At 43.3% G+C, this 18,647-nt stretch overlaps 1 protein-coding gene across 4 annotated transcripts in view; it reads right to left on the bottom strand.

The window, feature by feature from the left end:
• scrib (scribble planar cell polarity protein) overlaps positions 1-18,647 on the bottom strand; it is an 80,960-nt gene that overhangs the window by 4,124 nt on the left and 58,189 nt on the right. The window contains exons 27-45 of one of the 4 annotated variants that reach the window (XM_086306578.1): positions 18,115-18,171; positions 16,810-16,890; positions 12,963-13,373; positions 12,442-12,513; positions 12,234-12,287; positions 11,716-11,769; positions 11,110-11,232; positions 10,341-10,451; positions 9,017-9,067; positions 8,632-8,796; positions 6,849-7,008; positions 6,563-6,758; positions 6,391-6,480; positions 6,023-6,205; positions 5,296-5,448; positions 4,521-4,660; positions 4,375-4,412; positions 3,779-3,853; positions 1,726-1,783 (exon numbers count right to left, since the gene is read on the bottom strand). In XM_086306578.1, coding sequence (XP_086162704.1) covers positions 1,726-1,783; positions 3,779-3,853; positions 4,375-4,412; positions 4,521-4,660; positions 5,296-5,448; positions 6,023-6,205; positions 6,391-6,480; positions 6,563-6,758; positions 6,849-7,008; positions 8,632-8,796; positions 9,017-9,067; positions 10,341-10,451; positions 11,110-11,232; positions 11,716-11,769; positions 12,234-12,287; positions 12,442-12,513; positions 12,963-13,373; positions 16,810-16,890; positions 18,115-18,171 — 2,272 coding nt within the window. The other 3 variants (XM_086306579.1, XM_086306581.1, XM_086306580.1) reach the window with 3 other exon arrangements.

Genomic DNA, 18,647 nt, shown 5'->3' with positions numbered 1-18,647 from the left:
ACCTGAATCAAAGGGGATAGAAGAGGTTGAGGTACAACTTCCTTTTCCTATCACTTCACCTGTTTGTGAAGCTTTTTTTAATTTTGATTTTTAAGTGAAACCAAAAAATAAAATAAAATAAAAGCAGGAGTGTATACTCCATCTGTACCAGAAACCATTATTTGTTCTACACATGTGAGAAGTTTCCTGCCACGTTTTCTTGGCGGTGTTGGATTAAAATGACTGTACTATCATTATGTGACATCAGAATATTACGGTCACATCTAGGGATGGGTATAGTTTAGGTTTTATCCGATACCAGTGCCAAACCGGTACTTTTGAAACGGTGCCGGTGCTTAAAGAATGGAGAACACAAAAATTGGTCCAAAAACCTCTCATGTTCAGCTGTTTTTTTGTAAAAAGATAACAATGCTAGCCTTTTCTGCAGCTATGGGGCATATATGGTATCACTCTTGGCTGGAAGCAGTGCTTAAACAATGGAAAAAACACAAACTTTGTCCAAAAACCTCTCATGTTTAACTGTTTTCCACTTTTTCTTTGGTCATTTTAGCCTTTTAGGCCAGGGTGAAGGGAGTATCTGCCATCAAACAAGAAGACAGCCGCATGTAGCTATGATGAGGTTTGCTAGTTCACCTTACATGCATTAATGTAATAACGTGGTTAGCCTACTCAACGTAAATTACACACGAACAACATTAAGCTACTCACGCAGAGAAGAACGGCTGCTGCTGCATCATCATCCTCATCATTTCTGCTACACTCGCAGGGCTACGGGCCAGGACTCTCCTCTTCGGGTTTTTGGGGGATGTTGCTAACTCCGGGTCCGATAACAGGCACAACACCCGCAGTAGATGTGCTCGGTGTGAGGTCTCGCAGCAAGCTATCAAATACGGCGCATTTCTCGGCTTTAAAAAAAAAAAAAAAACGCTATGCGTCGCCAGGTGTTTCATCAGATTTGAGGTGTTACCTCCTTTGCACAGTATCACAGTATCAGCTTAAAGCACTTGTTGCAGGCTGCTGAGTTTGCATATTTTGCTGTGAAGTACAGCCAGACTTTTGACCGCTTTGCCTTGGACATTTTTAATCTGTAGCTCTGCTCTAAAAGAACGTACGTACCTGGCCCCGCCCACTATCCTCGGAAACGTAAAATGATTGGCTAGAATCTAAAGTGTATCACAGCTCAGGAAAAAAAAGCACCGAAATGTGCGCTGCTTTTCGGTCTGGTTACTACCGTTTATGTCAGAACACCGGTACCCATCCCTAGTCACATCAATATCTTTGTTATACAGAAATAAAAACTATATATTTTGCTTGATACCTCAAAGAAGTCTGCTTTTATCTTACAGCTGATTTCTTACTGTGGCTCAATACACTGGTTAGGCAGCTTGTTTCTGACACTGAAAACAATCATTTTGTGTTTCATAAGTAAAAGTTTGGAGTTATTGTTTCAATATTTTTACTTATTTGAAGTTATTTTCTAAAATTTTAGTTTTCTTCTTAGAAGTAAATCCAAAGACGAGACTTTTTAAAATCTTGTTATCTGCCAAATTTTTTTGACATAAGCTCTTTTTTTCATTGTTTATCAGCAAGAATTCCCGCTACTACAGTAGTTGCACTCTGTGTCAAAGACTTTTATTTTGAAAGTCAGAAACAGGAAGAAGCCCATGCATACAAATAAATGAGGTTTCTGGTACAGTTCAGGGCATAACAATCAGCACCACGTACCTGGGTTACTGGAGCCGTCATCAATGAACTTTAAGTCTGTGTCAGTTGTGTCTGGGGACTGAAAGAAATAAAAAGAGACTCTTATTAACAGGGACTGACTCTGGGGTTTAATAGCGTGTAGCCCAGGGGAAGCCTTCACCAGGTGAGTAGTGGGGCTGGCAAGGTAGGAGACTGTCAGGAAACATGTCAGCTGCTCTCTGCAGTTTAGCAGGCAGTACTGAAGCTCCTAATCTGTCAGAGCCACAAAGCCAGAGTACATCTACTCAACTACTCCCCCCAGGAGAAACGGGCGTGTTAAAGAAGAGGGCGCCGATTAAGTCATTGGCGTCGAGGTTTCTTGTGTCAGGTGGACACACCCACAAAAGAGAGGACAAACAGAGAAACAGCACTAATGCATCGATGCACAACGGGGAAAAAACAAAGAAAAAAAACAAGCAGAACTGTAAGGAGTCATCTGTTGCTTAATTTGAATTAAATTGATCATGCTTGGAAGTGAATTATCTATTTATTCACTCTACACAAAGAATTTAATGTGTCACTCAACTGAAGCCGACACACATGACAGGCTCAGACGTTTTTCAGATGATGCACAAACACAGACTTAGCTGTGGTTGGAGTTATTCCATGATACGAGCTGTGAAGGCTTCCCTTTATATCTCCACTCCACTTTAGGAGGCGGGGGACTCAACCAATCAGTGTACAACGCATTCTTCTGTTCGGCCGGATAATACGCTTGACTTAAATACAGCTGCGACGTAGACATCATGTAAATTTCATTTTAAAAGCTACTGAATTTGTCTGCAGGGATCGAAGACAGTATACACTGATCAGAGATAACATTATCATATAGAAGCAGGAAAGATGGGCAAATGTAAGGATTTGAGTTTGAAAGGACAAAATTTTGCTGGCTAACCGACTGGGTCAGAGGATCTCTAAAACTGCAGCTATTGTCGGGTGTTCCCAGTCTGCAAGGTCGTGGGCAGCAAAGTCTCACTGAGCACGTGGGGAGCATAGGCCTGTCAGATCCAACCCTCATCTGTGACATCTTGTTTCAAAAAAGGTAAAAATCATTGCCTGACACTTCAAAATTGGAATTTGCTTTATATTAAGTATATATATATTATATACTGCAGTGGAGGGTTCAGTTCACAGCCACTATAAAGTCAAGGAATAACTACAACTGCGAATAATTTGTTCTCTGTGAAGATTGAAGATAGGTTTGGAAACCCCCGAAGGCTTAAACGACCGTGCAGGAAACAAACAAACTGAAAATTTTTGTAATATCCATAAATATCCCAGAATCCCAGACAGCGGTGTCACAGACGACGGATATTCGACTCAGAAATAAACGACCACTTGCAAACAAGCGCTGCTGCTCCACCTCTACACCAAGATTCCCCTGCTTCTCCCCTCTCTTCCTCCATACGGGAGGAAATTAACTCTTCCCCAAACAGACGGATACAAACGGAACCGTTATCCTCTTGAGAGCACAGAAGATCAGCGGATGAGATGAGATGAGCGCAGATGAGAGGAAATGTCAAGAAGGACATGTCAGTCTTCTGCATGATGTTCAACCCATGCGTGGAACAAGACAACTGATGGCAGTGAGTGTGAGAGTGAATAAGATACAGAGTTTTCCACCCAGGTTAGTGGGATCAAAGACCTCTCTGCATCCCAGCAGCTGCTGAGCGTTAATGTTTGCGACCGATTAGTTGGCTGCGAGATAGATAGATGTGAATGGATACAGCTAAAGATGCTGTTACATTTGTGAGTCACAGGTGTGAGGCAGGAAGGGAGGGAGGGAGGCTGATGTGGTGTGCTGTTATTTAGATTAAAAGTCCGCCTTCATTGTGCAGGTGAGAGTTAGTGAGCCACACCACGAATAGGAGAGAGAGCACGGATCGATGACTGAGCGACAACCTAGACTGCAGTCACAGGGAGGCCTCCGGATTAACAGAAACTAGACGGAAGAGGCAGCACGGGAAAGCCAGGGAAGGGAGGGAGGGAGGAGGAGGAGGCTTGATGCCTCCGGAGATCGGCATGCAGCCAATACCTGGATGTCGTATACGGGTTTGGAAGAAGGAATGGCAGCAAACTGTCGGTAGTCAAACTTCTTTGTTGACACGGACTAGAAGGATAGCAAACAGGAATGAGCAGAGGGAGAAGAGGGGAAATAAGGGAAACAAAAGAGAGGAAAATGGAGGAAGTGGGACAAAGTATAGAAAGGAGAAAACACAGCGGAAGAGGGGAAAAAGTCAGGGAATAAGAGGAAAAGACAGAATAAAATGGAAGAGGGAGAGTGGAGGGCAGAGAGGCAAATGGGTGATTTAAACAGCCAGCTGTGGCATTGATGGGAGAGCAGTGTGTGTGTTTTCAGCTCTGATTGGATAGAGTGGCAATGAGCAAGATGGTGGATTCATGTCAATGTATTTTGATGCAAATGTACCTCTTCCAGCTTGTGAACAAACGAGCCTGACGGTTTCCTTTATTCAATTAAATCACACTGTAAAGTAAGTGTTACAGCTTTTTTTTTTTTTTTTAAATATTATGATGACTCAAGCTCTCCAAGTCAGTACAAACTAGCAAGTGGGGGAAAAAACAACAATTAAATCAGTCAATAAGAAACTGAAATTCAGGATTAAATCTTACCAGCCTGCCGGGCGAGGTTAATCCTCGAGGACTGAGCTCTGCTAAACAGACAAAGAAATGTACTTGAGCAGGTAGAAAAAAAGGGTGGAAAATGAGCTTTTTAGGTGAAAAGACAAACACAGTTTCCTTTAGCAGCAGCTTCTTACCCTCCATAGGAGTGGGAGAGGGTGTTGGTGCAGGCGAGGGTGACTCTGTCAGTTGATCTAGTGTCCCACGTTTCTTCCCGTCCCGAGACTTGGCGATGACCATCTGAGCCTTCAGTGCATCCTGCTCCAGAGACTTCATTCTGCAGGAGGAACGACCGCAATCAAAAAAATATTCAAAGGCATTTAATAAAGTCCAACTTTTACAGAAATAGGGAGACAAAAAACTGACACCGTCTCTCTCTCACACACATATATGCACACCACTACGGGTGGGTGCAGGCCAATCACTGCTATTTTTGGGGTGTTCCTTGTCCTGGTTTGCTGGGATTAAAAAAAATAAAATAAAATAAATGTAATTTCAAAGCAAAAATTAAGGATGCACTCCAGGAAAAGGGACCACCTACTGCTAGTAGGCGTACCCTCAGCTCACAGAAAGCTTGCGTACTTACTGCGGATCGCGTGTTAGTAACAGTACAAAAAGAACAGCAAGGCACAAATGAAAACGAAGAGTTCTGCAGAACGAGGGTGGAAGACAAGACAGAGAAAAGAAAAGAGAGGCGGGAACCAAAAGGAGCTGGAGATGGGAAACAGCAGAGACGTGCAGAAGCAGTACGGCACTGGAAAGGCAGCGGAAGCACTGTCAGTGTTGCTGCGAGTGCTTGCTTGGACCTTTCCGAACTCGGCCTCTAGCAAAGTACCCCAAATATCAAAGCACCCCAGCACAACTCCACGATGCCGTGCATCTGGCCCTGGCGGCCGGGGCCGAGGAGCAGACCTGAGCTGGGAGGCTGCAGAGGAGGAGGTAGAGGAGGAAGTGGGGGGCTGGGGTGCCGCGGCCGTGCCCTGAGATGCCCTCACTCGGGCCTGGTAGAGCCTCTTAGCCAGGTCCTGCTCATACTGCCTAACATCCTCCTCTAGGCCATAGGGCCTGTGCCCCACAAGGTCACAGAGAGAGGGAGGGAGTGGAATAAAAAAAGTGTACGCCAGGATGACGGAGGAATGTGGAGGACAGGAAGAAAGGCACACAGACAAAGAGAAGAAAACCAAAGAATGGAAGGTAAAACACCAATATAAGTAGGAGAGCCAGAAATGATAAATAAGACAATTTTTAGACACAGTAACAGTGAGACAGAGACAGACCACACACGCAGGATAGTCACTAAACTAAATCTACCGAGAATTTACGTTTGCTTTGACATAAAGTAACTTCTTGAAGCCTTTTATTTACTAGCTTGACAAACTGTAACAGGAAACGTGGGACAGAAGTGTCTCTAACCCTAAAGAATTTGCAACTATAAAAGTCTGGTCTGATCCTTGGTTTCCTTCGGTACGCATTTTTCTTTGCGTGTGGATGCTGCCGTCTTCCAAAGTTACCATCCAAGTTAAGTCTCCTGTTACTCAAAAACTGCTGAAATAAATCCACAAATCGAGGTTTAGCCCTGAAAGCATTACATTCTACTTATTTTATTATCCTTGCTTAACGTGTGGCATGGTTGTATTACCGTGCTGCCCTCCACATTGCTCTCTTCTCGGCTTCCAGGGCTCGTTTCTCTGCAGGGGACAGGTCCTTGTCAGGTGCCACGCCCAGCTCGGGGCTCTGCATACGAAGTCTCTCTTGGTGTCTGCGCTCTGCTTTGGCTGTTCGGATGGGAGCTGCTGACTCCCCGGGGTAGGCTGGGACGAGACTGATGGGATAGATGGGTGCAGTTAGTTTGGTTTCTAGGCTTTGAACTCTGAACCCACTCAGTCATCAGAGGGAGAAATTTAAAATTCTGCAGCTTAAACTGACCACCGCACTGGGAGGATGATGCGAGGAGTGTGATCAGTGGCTAACAGCAGGTAAACATGTTGTCCTGTGTGTTGTAATTACCCAGTCATTGAGTTGGGCCTCTGCTCCAGCCTGAAGCTGTCCTCCAATGAATTCCTCTGAGAGTCTCCCTTGCCATCTACTGAAGAAGGCCTTCATGCAAAACGAACAATTAGTCTTCAGTGTGCGGAAGAAAGTGTAAAGAAAAATAGATTCGTCTAACACAGCTTCTCACCCTGAGCTGTAGTTTGGCGGTGTGGAGCAGTGCTGCGATGGGGTGGACACCGGCTCCACTTTGTACTCCACTCCATCCAGCAACACCTTTCCGGTGGCCTTCATCTGTGCCACCTGCTTGGCCAGGTCCTCCTCATCCTCATCCTCGTCGTCATCATCCAGTAAGTACTCCCGCGCTCGCTGCTCAAACTTCCTCTCTGGTAACAGATTATCATGTAAACACACTCCACTGATTTGAACACATTCCTTAGCTGCATGTGGCTAAGAAGGACACTCAGGAAACAAACCTTCTTCCTCCCTCATCTTCTTGAGGTCATCCTCCCCGACGAGGGAGACTCGAGGCTTGGGTTTTTCTGGCGTCTGTTGCTTCACGTCGATCTCAAAGTACTTCTGTCTATCCCTGAAAGAGCGCTGCTCTGGGCTGTGCTTACCACCAAATACTGGGCTCTGTGGCATCAAAATCAGGACAAAATGAACAAAATTAGAAGCGATAAATGCTGAAATTAGAGCGCTTGCATTTTTCCCTACTGAAAAAGCAATTATATTATAATAACATTCGTATAGTGCTGCAGATTGAATGCTGAAGTCTGCACGAGTCAGCATTGTTGCACATCAGGTTCCTTCGTCTCTAAATCTATAAAGGTTTTTGGTTAGATGCTTGAAATAAGATGTCTGGTTAACGTCACAGTTCCACAGATTTTATTCTAAAATATACAACACCCCAGTAAATATCCCACAGAGAAGTGGCTAAATGAGACGACAAGAACTTTTAAAGTTATTACAATGAACACAGGAGGTTAGTGATTGTGGTGAAATTCAGGTCATGCAGCTGTGGTTTAGTTCTCTTCCACCCCGTGTTGGCACTTTAAGTTGTTGCAATTGCATTTATGCTTCAAAATCATAACAGTGGTGTCAACTTGTGGAAAATTATCCCGCTGAATAGGGCTGTTCGATATAACGATATATATCGGATGACGATATAAAAACGTCTATCGTTTCATTTTACGCTATCGTTTGTTTGGTGGTGTCGCAAAATAAACTTTTTACGGCAATATTTTTTCATCGTTTTGATGGTCACTGTAGTGGCTATATTCATTTCGTAAAGTTCTCTCTTTCTCTTATATTTAATATAACCACACTACGGACAGACAAGCGCCTGTTTTTATGCGTTGTCGTTAGCAACAACGACGGTAACAGCATCGCGTGTCCGCTTGTTTATGTTCCACATAAACCTTTCACAATAAAGCTCAAGATCCCGTTGAGGCTTTTCAAAATAAACTAAATCACGTGAAAGAGCAGATTATTTACGGATGAGAATTTTAAAAAAAGCCGCCAGGTGCTAAAAATTAGACCTTAGACTCAAACGTTAGAACAGGCTTTTCCCCGCAGCACGCCGTGTAATAAATACTCACAAAGAAAACGGCGGCCGTTACAACTTATGTCAAAAAATGTATAGTTTCATGCATCGGTTAAAACACTCGACTCCAGCTACATGACGCGCAGCTGGAAACACTTCCCGCAAGTCGAGCTGCCCGAGATTCACAGAATTTACAGAAAATGTTACATTTTTGTGATTTATATCGTTATCAGATGATAGAATTCTTATATCGGGATATGAGATTTTGGTCATATTGCACAGCCCTACTGCTGAACAGAACAAATGTTAGAGTTCGTTTTCTGTGATAACGCAAAAGCACAAGGAAAACAAAACAAACAAAAAAAAAAAAACTCTGGTGTCTGGGAAGATGTTAAATGCAGGATCATCTACACATAGAAAGTCCTCGCAGCACTAATTCCGACTAATTAAAGCTGCAGAGACATTCGCAAGAAGGTCAAAAGATGTCGTTAAAGATGCAAGAAAAGCATCTCAGACCAAGGAGGACGAAAAAAGAACAGCCATAAAATATTACCCAGCACCATTAAGCTGCATCACATCAAATAACTGACGCTCCCAATTCCTGACAGAAGTAGCATAGTTGTCTCCAACCTGTAGGAGCACAGACCCCACCACCGGTCAAGCCAAGCACATGAGCACAGGGATGCTCTAGCTGTGTTGGAGGCGGTGGGTACCTGCAGGTCCATGGAAGGCGTGGAGCGGCGCGGCACTGCTGCAAAGCTCATATACTCACGACGGTCTGATAAGAGGGGTTGCCGAGGGGAGACCTTGCCGGTCAGACCCTCGCCAGCTCCCTCCCGACCATCGGTGTCATCAAACACCTCGTTGTTCAAATCATGCTGAAAAGGCCACACAGGTCATCACCAGATGATCAGTGCAGCACGCTTTGAGCAGATGTGCAAAGCTACAGCTTCAATACTCACATCTTAAACACCATATTGACCCAAATATAATGAAACTGTAGAGGGGGACTTTTAGAAACTAAATGTCTAGAAACAACTGCTGTCTTTATTTTCTGGTCAACGTGGTACAGCAGACACCTGTGATATGTTTACTCACCTCTGGAGAAGGTTGCTTTGGTTGGAAGTTGTTCCTTGTGCCATAAAGGTCCTGTTGGTAGTGCAAGAAATGAGTGTTAGCAACATGAAGGACACAAAAATGACTCAGGACTGAAATGACTACAGAGGACAGGCAGACCGATTAACAGATACACAGGACGTACAGGAGTCAGCACACCCCCCTGCAATATCACGTCAAATGATTGAAAAGTGTAACTACATTGCTAATAAGATGAACAATGAAAAACAAACACAGTAGAGTGTGATCGCTGAGACAGAACTCAGCACACCTGGGATTTTTAAGGAAGTGAAAACCTTGTTGTCCACTTTGATCACAAGGTGATGCCACAGGTTGCCTCCCACTAGGCCCTGGTGGGAGGCAACTTGTCTCCAGAACAATTGCTATAGTCACAAAGTCTGGTGAAGGTTTGCAAATAACTGTCAGCCGATTTCTAAATACAGACAGAAACTACAGAAAATGTTTTATAAAAATCCCACGATCATGTACATTTGTACATTTAACAGTTCAACTGAGTACTGAACAGCAGCCTTATAACTGCGTTCAATGTGTGCTCTTTTGTTGACATTTAGTGTTTGCATGTTAGGTTAATTATGCTACATAGTTTCAAGAAGACCAAGTTTGGGTGACCTTCATCCCATGAGGCACTTTATGAAGCACCCTGCTGGGTAATAAACCATCTCTATGTACAATTCATCACTAATGTTACAATATATATTTATATTAATTTAGTTTGCAAACCACAACTGGCAAAAACTATTCAGTTAATTTCAATTTAATTTATATAGCATCACATCACAACAATAGTTGCCTCAAGGTGTTAAAGACCCTCCAATAATACAAAGAAAACAGACAAAACCCCAACAATCATATGACCTATAAGGCGCTGATAGACCACCTATGAGCAAGCGGAGAAATTTCCAGCACAACCAGGCTCAGGGAGGCAATCAGTCAGGGATGAAAAACTACTTTGCTAAAGGACAGAGACAATGCACTTTTTAATCATTTGACATTTAAGCGATATTGCACAGGGGTGTAATATATTTTTAAATAAATGTGACTGAATATTGGTACACGAGCCACACATGAACGGATGGATGGATCGAGAGTCAACACCAATATGACAGATGATGGCAACGAAGGCATTCCACACGTCACAGCACGTCACAGGCCCCCCCCAACAAGGCGCAGGCTTCACTTAGCGCAGCCTGCTCCAGTCAGGAGGATGCGGCACGAGACCAACCAGGCAGCACAGCATGCTTGTGTTGTTGTAGTGACCCGGTTGAGTCCGGACAGCACGGCCTACCTGCGGCGGCTCCAGCACTGCCAGTGAGCGAGGCACGGCGGCAAACGCCTTGTATGCCTGCTTGACATTCATGGGAAACTCGTCGGGCGAGGAGGGGGAGGGGGCGCGAGGCTGCAGCGTGGGGAGGGGGTCACGGAGGGAGGGTGGGAGAGGTCGATATGGTAAAGGAGGCGGGGGGGAGGACAGACAGACGGAGACATGGACGAGAGGACAGACTATGAAAAAAACCAGCAACGTTGAAGAAGACTGTGGAGGAGAACAGGTGAAGAGCATGGCAGCTGGTTTCATGTGAGAGAGGAGGGAGTATGCCAAAAAAGACAGACAGTAGGGCTTGGAGAGTTCAAAGCAATGGAAGATTTCTCCCGTCAATGAGCAACTTTATAAAACAATCAGGAAGACGTGAGATGAAATCATAGGTTCATCAGTATTTTCTGATCCACTTGAGCTACTTGCCGATAGAATGAAATGAGCGAGGCGGTTAACTTTTAGGAGTTATCCTGGGTCGAGTCTTCAGGTAGAGCTCAAATAATTACAACCTCAAGATGTGCCCGAGGCTGAACACACTCAGCCCCCCTGTGCACTCAAACACTTCAGATTTGGTTTTAACTTCTTTGGAACCTCATTTGTGTGCCATAATTACCTGTAACTGCTGCACTTTTTTAGTATTATTACTATCATTACTTTTTAGGCTGTATAGTCACAGCATGTGGCACGGACGCCAACAGCAGAGAGAGAGAGAACAGCCCTACGTGGTGGTGAGGGGTCTTACAGAGGTCTGGGAGTTGAAGGGGGAGGGGCCATGCTGAAAGGGGTTGGGGCTGTGGCCGTCTGGTGTGGCGGGCGAGTTGCTGGGCCGAACACGCCCCACTGGCTGGATGGCACCTGGTCGCGTCTGGAAGGAAAACAAATATTGATAGTAAAATATAAGTGAACTGTTGCTTGAGTTGATGAAGTTTAATTAGAATGAATGAAAAGTGGGTGGAGTTGATGAGTGAAATACATCTGAGCATGTCTGCAGATTTTATAGAACATAATTAACATCAAGCTCCGCCTCCTCCAGAGCTACTTCAGGCATGGCAATTCTGAGCACCTAAAGAGACTTTAAGGGTCTGTTTAGCACTTTAGCATGCATTACTATACTGGCTAGACTGTATGTATGAAATATATATGTTTAGATTTTAGACTTTATTTAACTGTTCCTGGGAAATAATTCCATCACTTTAGCACCCACCTGTATAGTAACCAGTAGGCTATCAAATACAAGACCATAAATAGCTTCATATATGTGGTTAAACGGACACAAACTGGACTCTACTCTTATACTGCAAAATACATCATCCTAAAACAGCTATTTCTGAGCTCTGGAGACACTCACTGATGATGAGGGGTTGTCCTTGACAGTGGGAGTGGAGGTGTAATGAATATTTGCCTGCAACGAAAATTAAAACAAAGCCATGACAATGACACAGAAATGCATGGATCAGCAGCACAGTGAATAAAATCACTAAATGTAAACTTAAGGGGCTTTTTTAGGATGATGCCAGGCCACATAAAGACACTCTTCAGAAAACTCGAAGCTACCAGAGTTTACCTTGAGCTAATATGATCACCAAATGTGGGACAGCGGTCGTAATATGCAACGCAGATTGATAAAGCTCAAGGGGGGAACAAAAACGATCACCCAGTGAGAAGATATTAAGCCATAGCTGGTCAGTAGATCTATTTCTCCAGTCTGCATGAGGCAAACCATGAGTAATCAGCTGGCTGCGGAGAAGCAGTCACATGCTTTTCAGACCACTCAGCTAGTTATGTTTTACTGTCAGAGAGCTCAGAGCAGCGTGAGCTAAAAAAGAAATCCAGGCCAGCGCTGAAAGGGCCGCATGCCCCACTTACGAAGCGGGTCTCCCTGCCTGCACACAGGGAGCTGTTGGAGGAGTGGTGGCTGGGCTAAGGGTGGGAGGAGAGGTCAAAGTGTCAAATACCTCCTCTAAAGAGCTACAAGTGACTCATGGAAAAGGGATAAAAAAAAAAAATAAATTAAAAAAATTGGTATGAGAGCAGGCGATAAATAATAGAAGAGCTGGGTTTAAGAGCCGCTTACCGGTTGGATAGTAGGAGAGTAAGGGGCTTCCCTGATTGGGCTTTCCGTCCTGGTGAAATCAGAGGAAGGCGCCTGGAAAAACAAAAAGTAAGGACACAAATTTAACAGCCGCTCAGTTTCACTGAAAACACAGAGCAGAAAACAAAACAAAAACAAAAAGCTGTTTAGTCCAGCTGTGAATTTACGCCTCCCTAAACATGCGCTTTTCTGTGCCGTGCTCCTTCGTGACCCTCCTCCTCCTCACAGCTGTCGGCTCAGACATTCCAGTCGATCCTCATCACAGACTCACAAATACCTCACGAGGTGCCACAAGCTCTGTGCTCACAGTAAAAACATGCAACTGTTCAGCTGGTTATTATTAAAACAGGATTAATATGAATGAATTGGCCAAAGAGCGTCCTAGAGAGAAAAAAAATTCTTTCACATGAATCATCCAACTGAGAGTATTTATCTCAGAGTGCAGCTTTCTGTTAACACACCATGCTGCCTCCACACCACACTCAGGCGGGCGTCTCTCTTGCCTTGCTGAACACCCAGGGCTGCAGCTGCCCCTGTCTGCCGTAGCCCACCGGAGGCCCCGACAGGATCTGCTCTCCAGGAGGAAGACCTTTTCCTCTGCGATTAGCCACCAAGAAAGGGTTCTCGCTGAAGCAAATCGACTGAGAGTCCACCAGGCACTCCTCTTCTTCAGGTGCAAGGGATGAATTAAGAGGTGTCGTGGAGCCAGTACTCTGGGGGGTGGAGGTCCCATCAGGGGAGAAATGGGATCCTTGAAGATAGCTGGGGTCTGAGTTCAGACTGGAGCTGGACTCAGGGTCCAAGTGGCTGAGGGACTTAGAGGGTTCATCTAAACCAAAGCCTAGGGGCTTTAAAGGAGCTGTGTACTGGGCCTGCACGGGGGCCTCCATAGGATCAGTCAGAGTGACAGAAAACTGCACAGCAGCAGAGGAAAGAGGGGGACAGACAGACAGTAAACCAGTGACAGGAACTCCAGAATACAGAGAAGAAAGGAAGCTGCTCTCAGTTAGATTAAACGACAAAACAAGTTGATTACCACCTCAATTCCCTCCTCACAGGTTTGGCTGTTCTCACTAAAGTTACTGCAGAGACCAAGGGGCACCAATTTCAACAGCAGAAAACTAAATTTGTAACTCTAAAACTTTAACTGTATGTGATCTCAGGTACACTCACTGAACACCCCCCCCCCAGGCTAACTGGTTTTTGCAGGTACTGGAAGTGCAATGATCTTCTCTTCATCTTTAATTTCCCTCCAATAGAAGTGCCAACTTAGCAGCTCCATAAAAAACATTAGTGGCCTGTTTGTAGGACTTCAACTATTATTTTCAAAATATTACAGATTAATCTCCCAGTTACAGGTACACCAGATGGGTCATGACTGGTTTATAAACAATAATAAAAATGCCAGTTTTTTAAATTTTAAATGCGTAACTTTTGATAGGATTAAACTTACAGGATAAGATGCACTTATATTGATCAATTCTAACCCTTAAAGCCGCCAATCAAATAGATTTTTCTATTAAATATTTGCTATTAAACCCTAAAAGGACTTTGGATTAGGGCTTAGTCATTTAAGCCCTGCTTTTGATCCTGAACTCATTGTTAGAAAGAAGTGGATGAAGATGCTGTTTATGGTGAATGACCCAACGGGCCAGTCGTTAGAAGATTAAACTGAATGAAAACACAAAGAAACACATAATTTTCTGCTTGTGTAATGAGATATATATTATATTCATTGTGCTTAAATAGAAGGTTGCATGAATGACTCATTTGTCATCAAAATATTTTAACATTATGACCACAAAAAAAATTAATAAAAATACTAAAACTCGCTTTTTAGGGTCAGCTTGAAACTAATTAAGTACAATCAATACAATATGTGGACACTGAATACGTACATTCATGTAGTATCTGATACATTCTCTAAAACGTGAGATGAGCTCGACAGAGAAGCGTCTTGGTGCTAAAAAAAAGAGTCCCTCGCCTCACTAAATCTTTCCCGAAGCCTTTAAGATACGTTTCCCAGCGGCCATCATTCAAGACTCGCCGCAGCCCACACTCCTAGCATGTGCTTTAAATAAACATTATCAGACCAGTGAGACATTCGGGCTCCAGCACACCTTCAGCTCCTCCTGTACTTAACAGTGACGACTACTGCTCGTGTCACAGCTGAGAGAATACGCAGCTTTTAAACCAACGTTCACTCTGAAACTGAATCTCGGCCATGTTCTGTTTCACATACTTAAGACCTTAAAATCGTTAAAAATCTTCTGGTCAGTTCAGACAAACTGCAGTGGAATTTATCCCACATGGCCTTGACATGTCTGGTGATAATCGAAATAGCCACACTAAGAATACAGCGAGCATTGTGAAGCAGCAAGGCAGCTCTGTACTGTCAGAGTCGGCGCTGCGATGAGGGTCAGCGAGGTGGAATGTGAACGAGTGCCCTTTTGGCACCGACACCGACTGCGAGGGACAGCTGGGGCCCGGCTGTGACAGAGCAAAGTCAGGCTGCTCGTTCGCCGGCATGCCAACGCGCTGAGCTGTCTGGGAAGTCCAAAGCAACCTGGGAACTGAAGCGTTTAAACACTTCAGTCACGGCTTTAAGTGAATGCCATGAATCAGTAACAGAAAGCAGAGTCTGAAGTGCCAGAACAAAATTTATGGAAAATGTTTTCTGTGTAAAATTAAATGATAGCTCCATTAATCAGGATTTGGGATGTCCTTAAAAACCAAATACATATTTACCAATAAAAAGTTTTACTAACAGAAAGTATCAGATTATCTTAAATGACATCTGAATGGGTCTAACACATTTTTAGTCAGGAATTTCTCGAGTACAACACTACTAGTTTTCCCTACTCTAAAAATTTGGATCGGTTAGGGCCGTTAATAGGATACGTTAGGCAACATCACAAAAAATTGATGTCAAATATAAACGTCAAAATTCAACCTTTGTAAACCTGAGTTAAAAATCGGGATGAACTTCTTGGAAAATTCTAGGAATTTGGTTAAACCACCCTTTTTATTTTTATTTTTATTTTAGAAAGGTTTTATTATGAAGGAACAGTAGAGAGAGGTTGATTTAAACACCAACAAATGGGAAATACAACCCTGTCTTCACACTCAGTTCCAATAAAACAAGGCCCTCTATACATTTATCTATTGGCAGTTTAGCAGGTTGCTCTCAGGTCTGAATCTCAACTTCTTATAAATCACATCTTGTATCACTAATATTTAAGCAGCACCTGTTCTTTTGTTGAAACATTTTTACAACAAAGCGGTGCTATGAAGCACACCCACTTGTGTTTCACCATCAAAATCAGGGCTTATGAGATGCTAACCCCTTCAATTTAAAATATTGGTCCACTATGAGTGTAACTAACCAACAAGCTGTTCTTACAGTACAGTCTGAACAGGACCACGTGTGCAGAGCAGCTCTAGCACACAGAGCAGGAACAGCTGCAGACAATATGTAGGTTAAGTTCTCTCACAGGTTACTGAGAAAAAGCCTGTACTGCTGCTAATTTACAACTTTCACACATAGCTGCATTATTAATGCAAATTATTTAACATTTGCTGTTTAAAAAATGTTTTTAAACAACCATATTACAGACAAAATTGGATTAAAATAAGACTGACGAGAGAACAGACAGGACAGAAAGACTCAGAAAAAACAGAAAACAGAGTCGCTTTAAATCTTTAAACTTCCTCCAGTTAAACTCGTTATACTCACTGTAGGACGGTAAAAGCACAGAGCTCTATGTTCACTCAAACGTATTCCCCTTAAGACTGGGAACTCAAACCGAAACACTTGTCTTTTCCTCTTAGGCAACACCCCCCGTCCGCCAGCATCCCACCCACCCGGGAGACTCCATCCAATTCAGAACCAGATGCTGGTTTAAAATATCACAGATAGGCCAGTTGATAGTGGACAGCTGTCCCCTTTCCAGTATCTCACCAGCTCCCCCTCTCGCACTTGCAGAATACAAAGACTGACTTCGGGCTTTGCCTTCTTCCATTCCCAAAATCTTCTGCACTTTTTTCTTTTAGTCTTTCGTTTGTGATTCTTCCCGGATTACTTTAGTCTTCCCGTAAGACTCTTCATTTACTTCTGCTCTTGTTGTGTGTTGTGCAGTCAAGGTTTAGTCTTCAGCAATGTTGACTTGCGGTGAAGATCATGGAGGTGTTAAGTTCTCATAGAGGTCCAGCTGACTGACGCTGGGTCTATTCTGAGCTTTTAAAGAGACTTCCTGCATGGGCCGCTCCCAAAATGCTGACTCAAGAAGACTGCTTTCTTTTTACAAACTCTGAAAAGTAAAAATCAGACAAACATGAAGTAAAACTCACCCTGCTGACCTTCTGCAGACTCGTGGTGGGCAGCGCAGCTAGCGTTTTGTAGTCGAGCTTTAGCGGTCCAGTGCCAATGCTCTGATGGGAAATAAACAGACCCAGAGGTAAGACGGTCTGCACTGAAGTTTAGTTTACAAAGAGCAGGTGGTCACATAACAAATACAAGAAATCAAGCGAAAGATCAATACTGGCACTTTCTGTATGTCTCACTGTGAGTGATTTTCCTACTCTATAGTCTTAAAAGTTTTCCAGCTGTGCATGACAATTTAAACACATGTAATTGATGTCTAATATCAAAGGAAACCTCAGGGTTGTTGCATAATCTATCATTATATGTAGACTAGACGATCAAATATGTTCAGCTGAAATAGCAGCTGTAAAAGTTTTATAAAGCTTAAATAAGCCTTCAAATCTGTGGATTGGGTTATTGTTTGATCAGTACGTGAAATAGCACAGCTCCACAAATAATGTTAACAGCTATAATATCCTTCTGCGGAAAAAGGTAGCAACCCTCAGACTAGCATCAGCCTTTTAGAGCTGAAACAGCTTCGTATAGGAGTTTTATTTCCATTAAATTTGCTTTTTTTTATAGCAATACTTTTTTTTTTCCTTTCATAACACTACATCTCTTCTTTCTGAGACATTTCTTGTTGGATTTCCAGTGTGATTAAAGTCATTTACCTTACCTAGAGTTCAATTTAATGAGTGGGCAACGGCTGCTCAGTCCCTCATACCAAAAAGTGCTTCACAGTCAGTATTTGACCTCACTCACAGTAGATTTTCCTTAAAGTGAAACGCTTTAGTTTAAATGTTTAGAGATCTTTTTTTAAAGCGCTTTTTTAAAGATGCTGAAGAGCAAAGAGAAATCCAGAACTCAGATGAGGTTTAATAAGCCTAATTCCAGGGTTTTTAAATCACCTGCACTGATCTGGAACTCCTGACTCTAAATGTATAAATGTGAACGTTTCATAAATCTAAGGGTGGTTTTTCCATGAGATTGAGTTGTTTTTAAGGATTTAAATTTTTTAAAAATTGAAACTAAAAGTCAAAAAGAAGACTGGGAATTTCCTCTTTTTTCCTTTAGGAGCTGCTTCAATTATGATTTAAGTGTTTGTACCCTTTGTTTGGTTACATTTGCAGGTGGACACTTATCAGGGCACCTCCAGCACAACTATTCCAATTTAAAGTGGGTCCCTTAAAAAAAGAAAATGTATAAAAGTTTAAGACACATTTATTTAGCATTTGTGTCTAAACTGCAGACAGGAAGTTCACCCGAGGACCTGCTGATGAGGAGTATCTCACCTCAGTCTCCTCTTCTAGCAGGCGAGTTGCCTCCTCACGCTCCAAGCGCATTCGCTCCTTCACCAAGAGAGGAAGGGGAGGAAGAGGAGAAGTACAGAGGGGAAGACACACAGTCACACACAGCCACACAGTAATGCGATGAGGGTTGAAATAAAGAGGAAGACGAGGAAAGTAGTGTTAGAGAGAAGAGAAACAACAGTGAGGAAAGTGGTATGGAGATGGAATGATTGGATGATTTTGGATCATACATAACGCACCAAAGGTAGAGGATAGGTGAAAAAAAGAAACAGAAGGGAAAGAAAGGATAGAACCCACACACATTAAAAAGTATTCTATTCATCGGCTATAGGAGCAGAAAAAGCATGCAAGGTGGGACATTGCAGGAACAGTTCTGTCAAACATGATGCCCACACAGGGTGCAGAGGGGAAGCTTCATTCACCCGGTAACAGGCAAACGTGAGGATGTGACTCTAACTCCACCCTGCAGACCCAGTATAATTTCTTTTCAGCTATACTGCCACAGAAAAACTGAG

The sequence above is a fragment of the Aulonocara sp. 'chitande type north' Nkhata Bay genome, linkage group LG9 (genome assembly GCF_057382095.1).
Source record: "Aulonocara sp. 'chitande type north' Nkhata Bay isolate Kocher_YH1m ecotype deep benthic linkage group LG9, A_spYH_male_GT1.1, whole genome shotgun sequence".
NCBI classification, from domain to species: Eukaryota; Metazoa; Chordata; class Actinopteri; order Cichliformes; family Cichlidae; genus Aulonocara; species Aulonocara sp. 'chitande type north' Nkhata Bay.
This window is presented reverse-complemented; position numbering and strand designations above follow the sequence as displayed.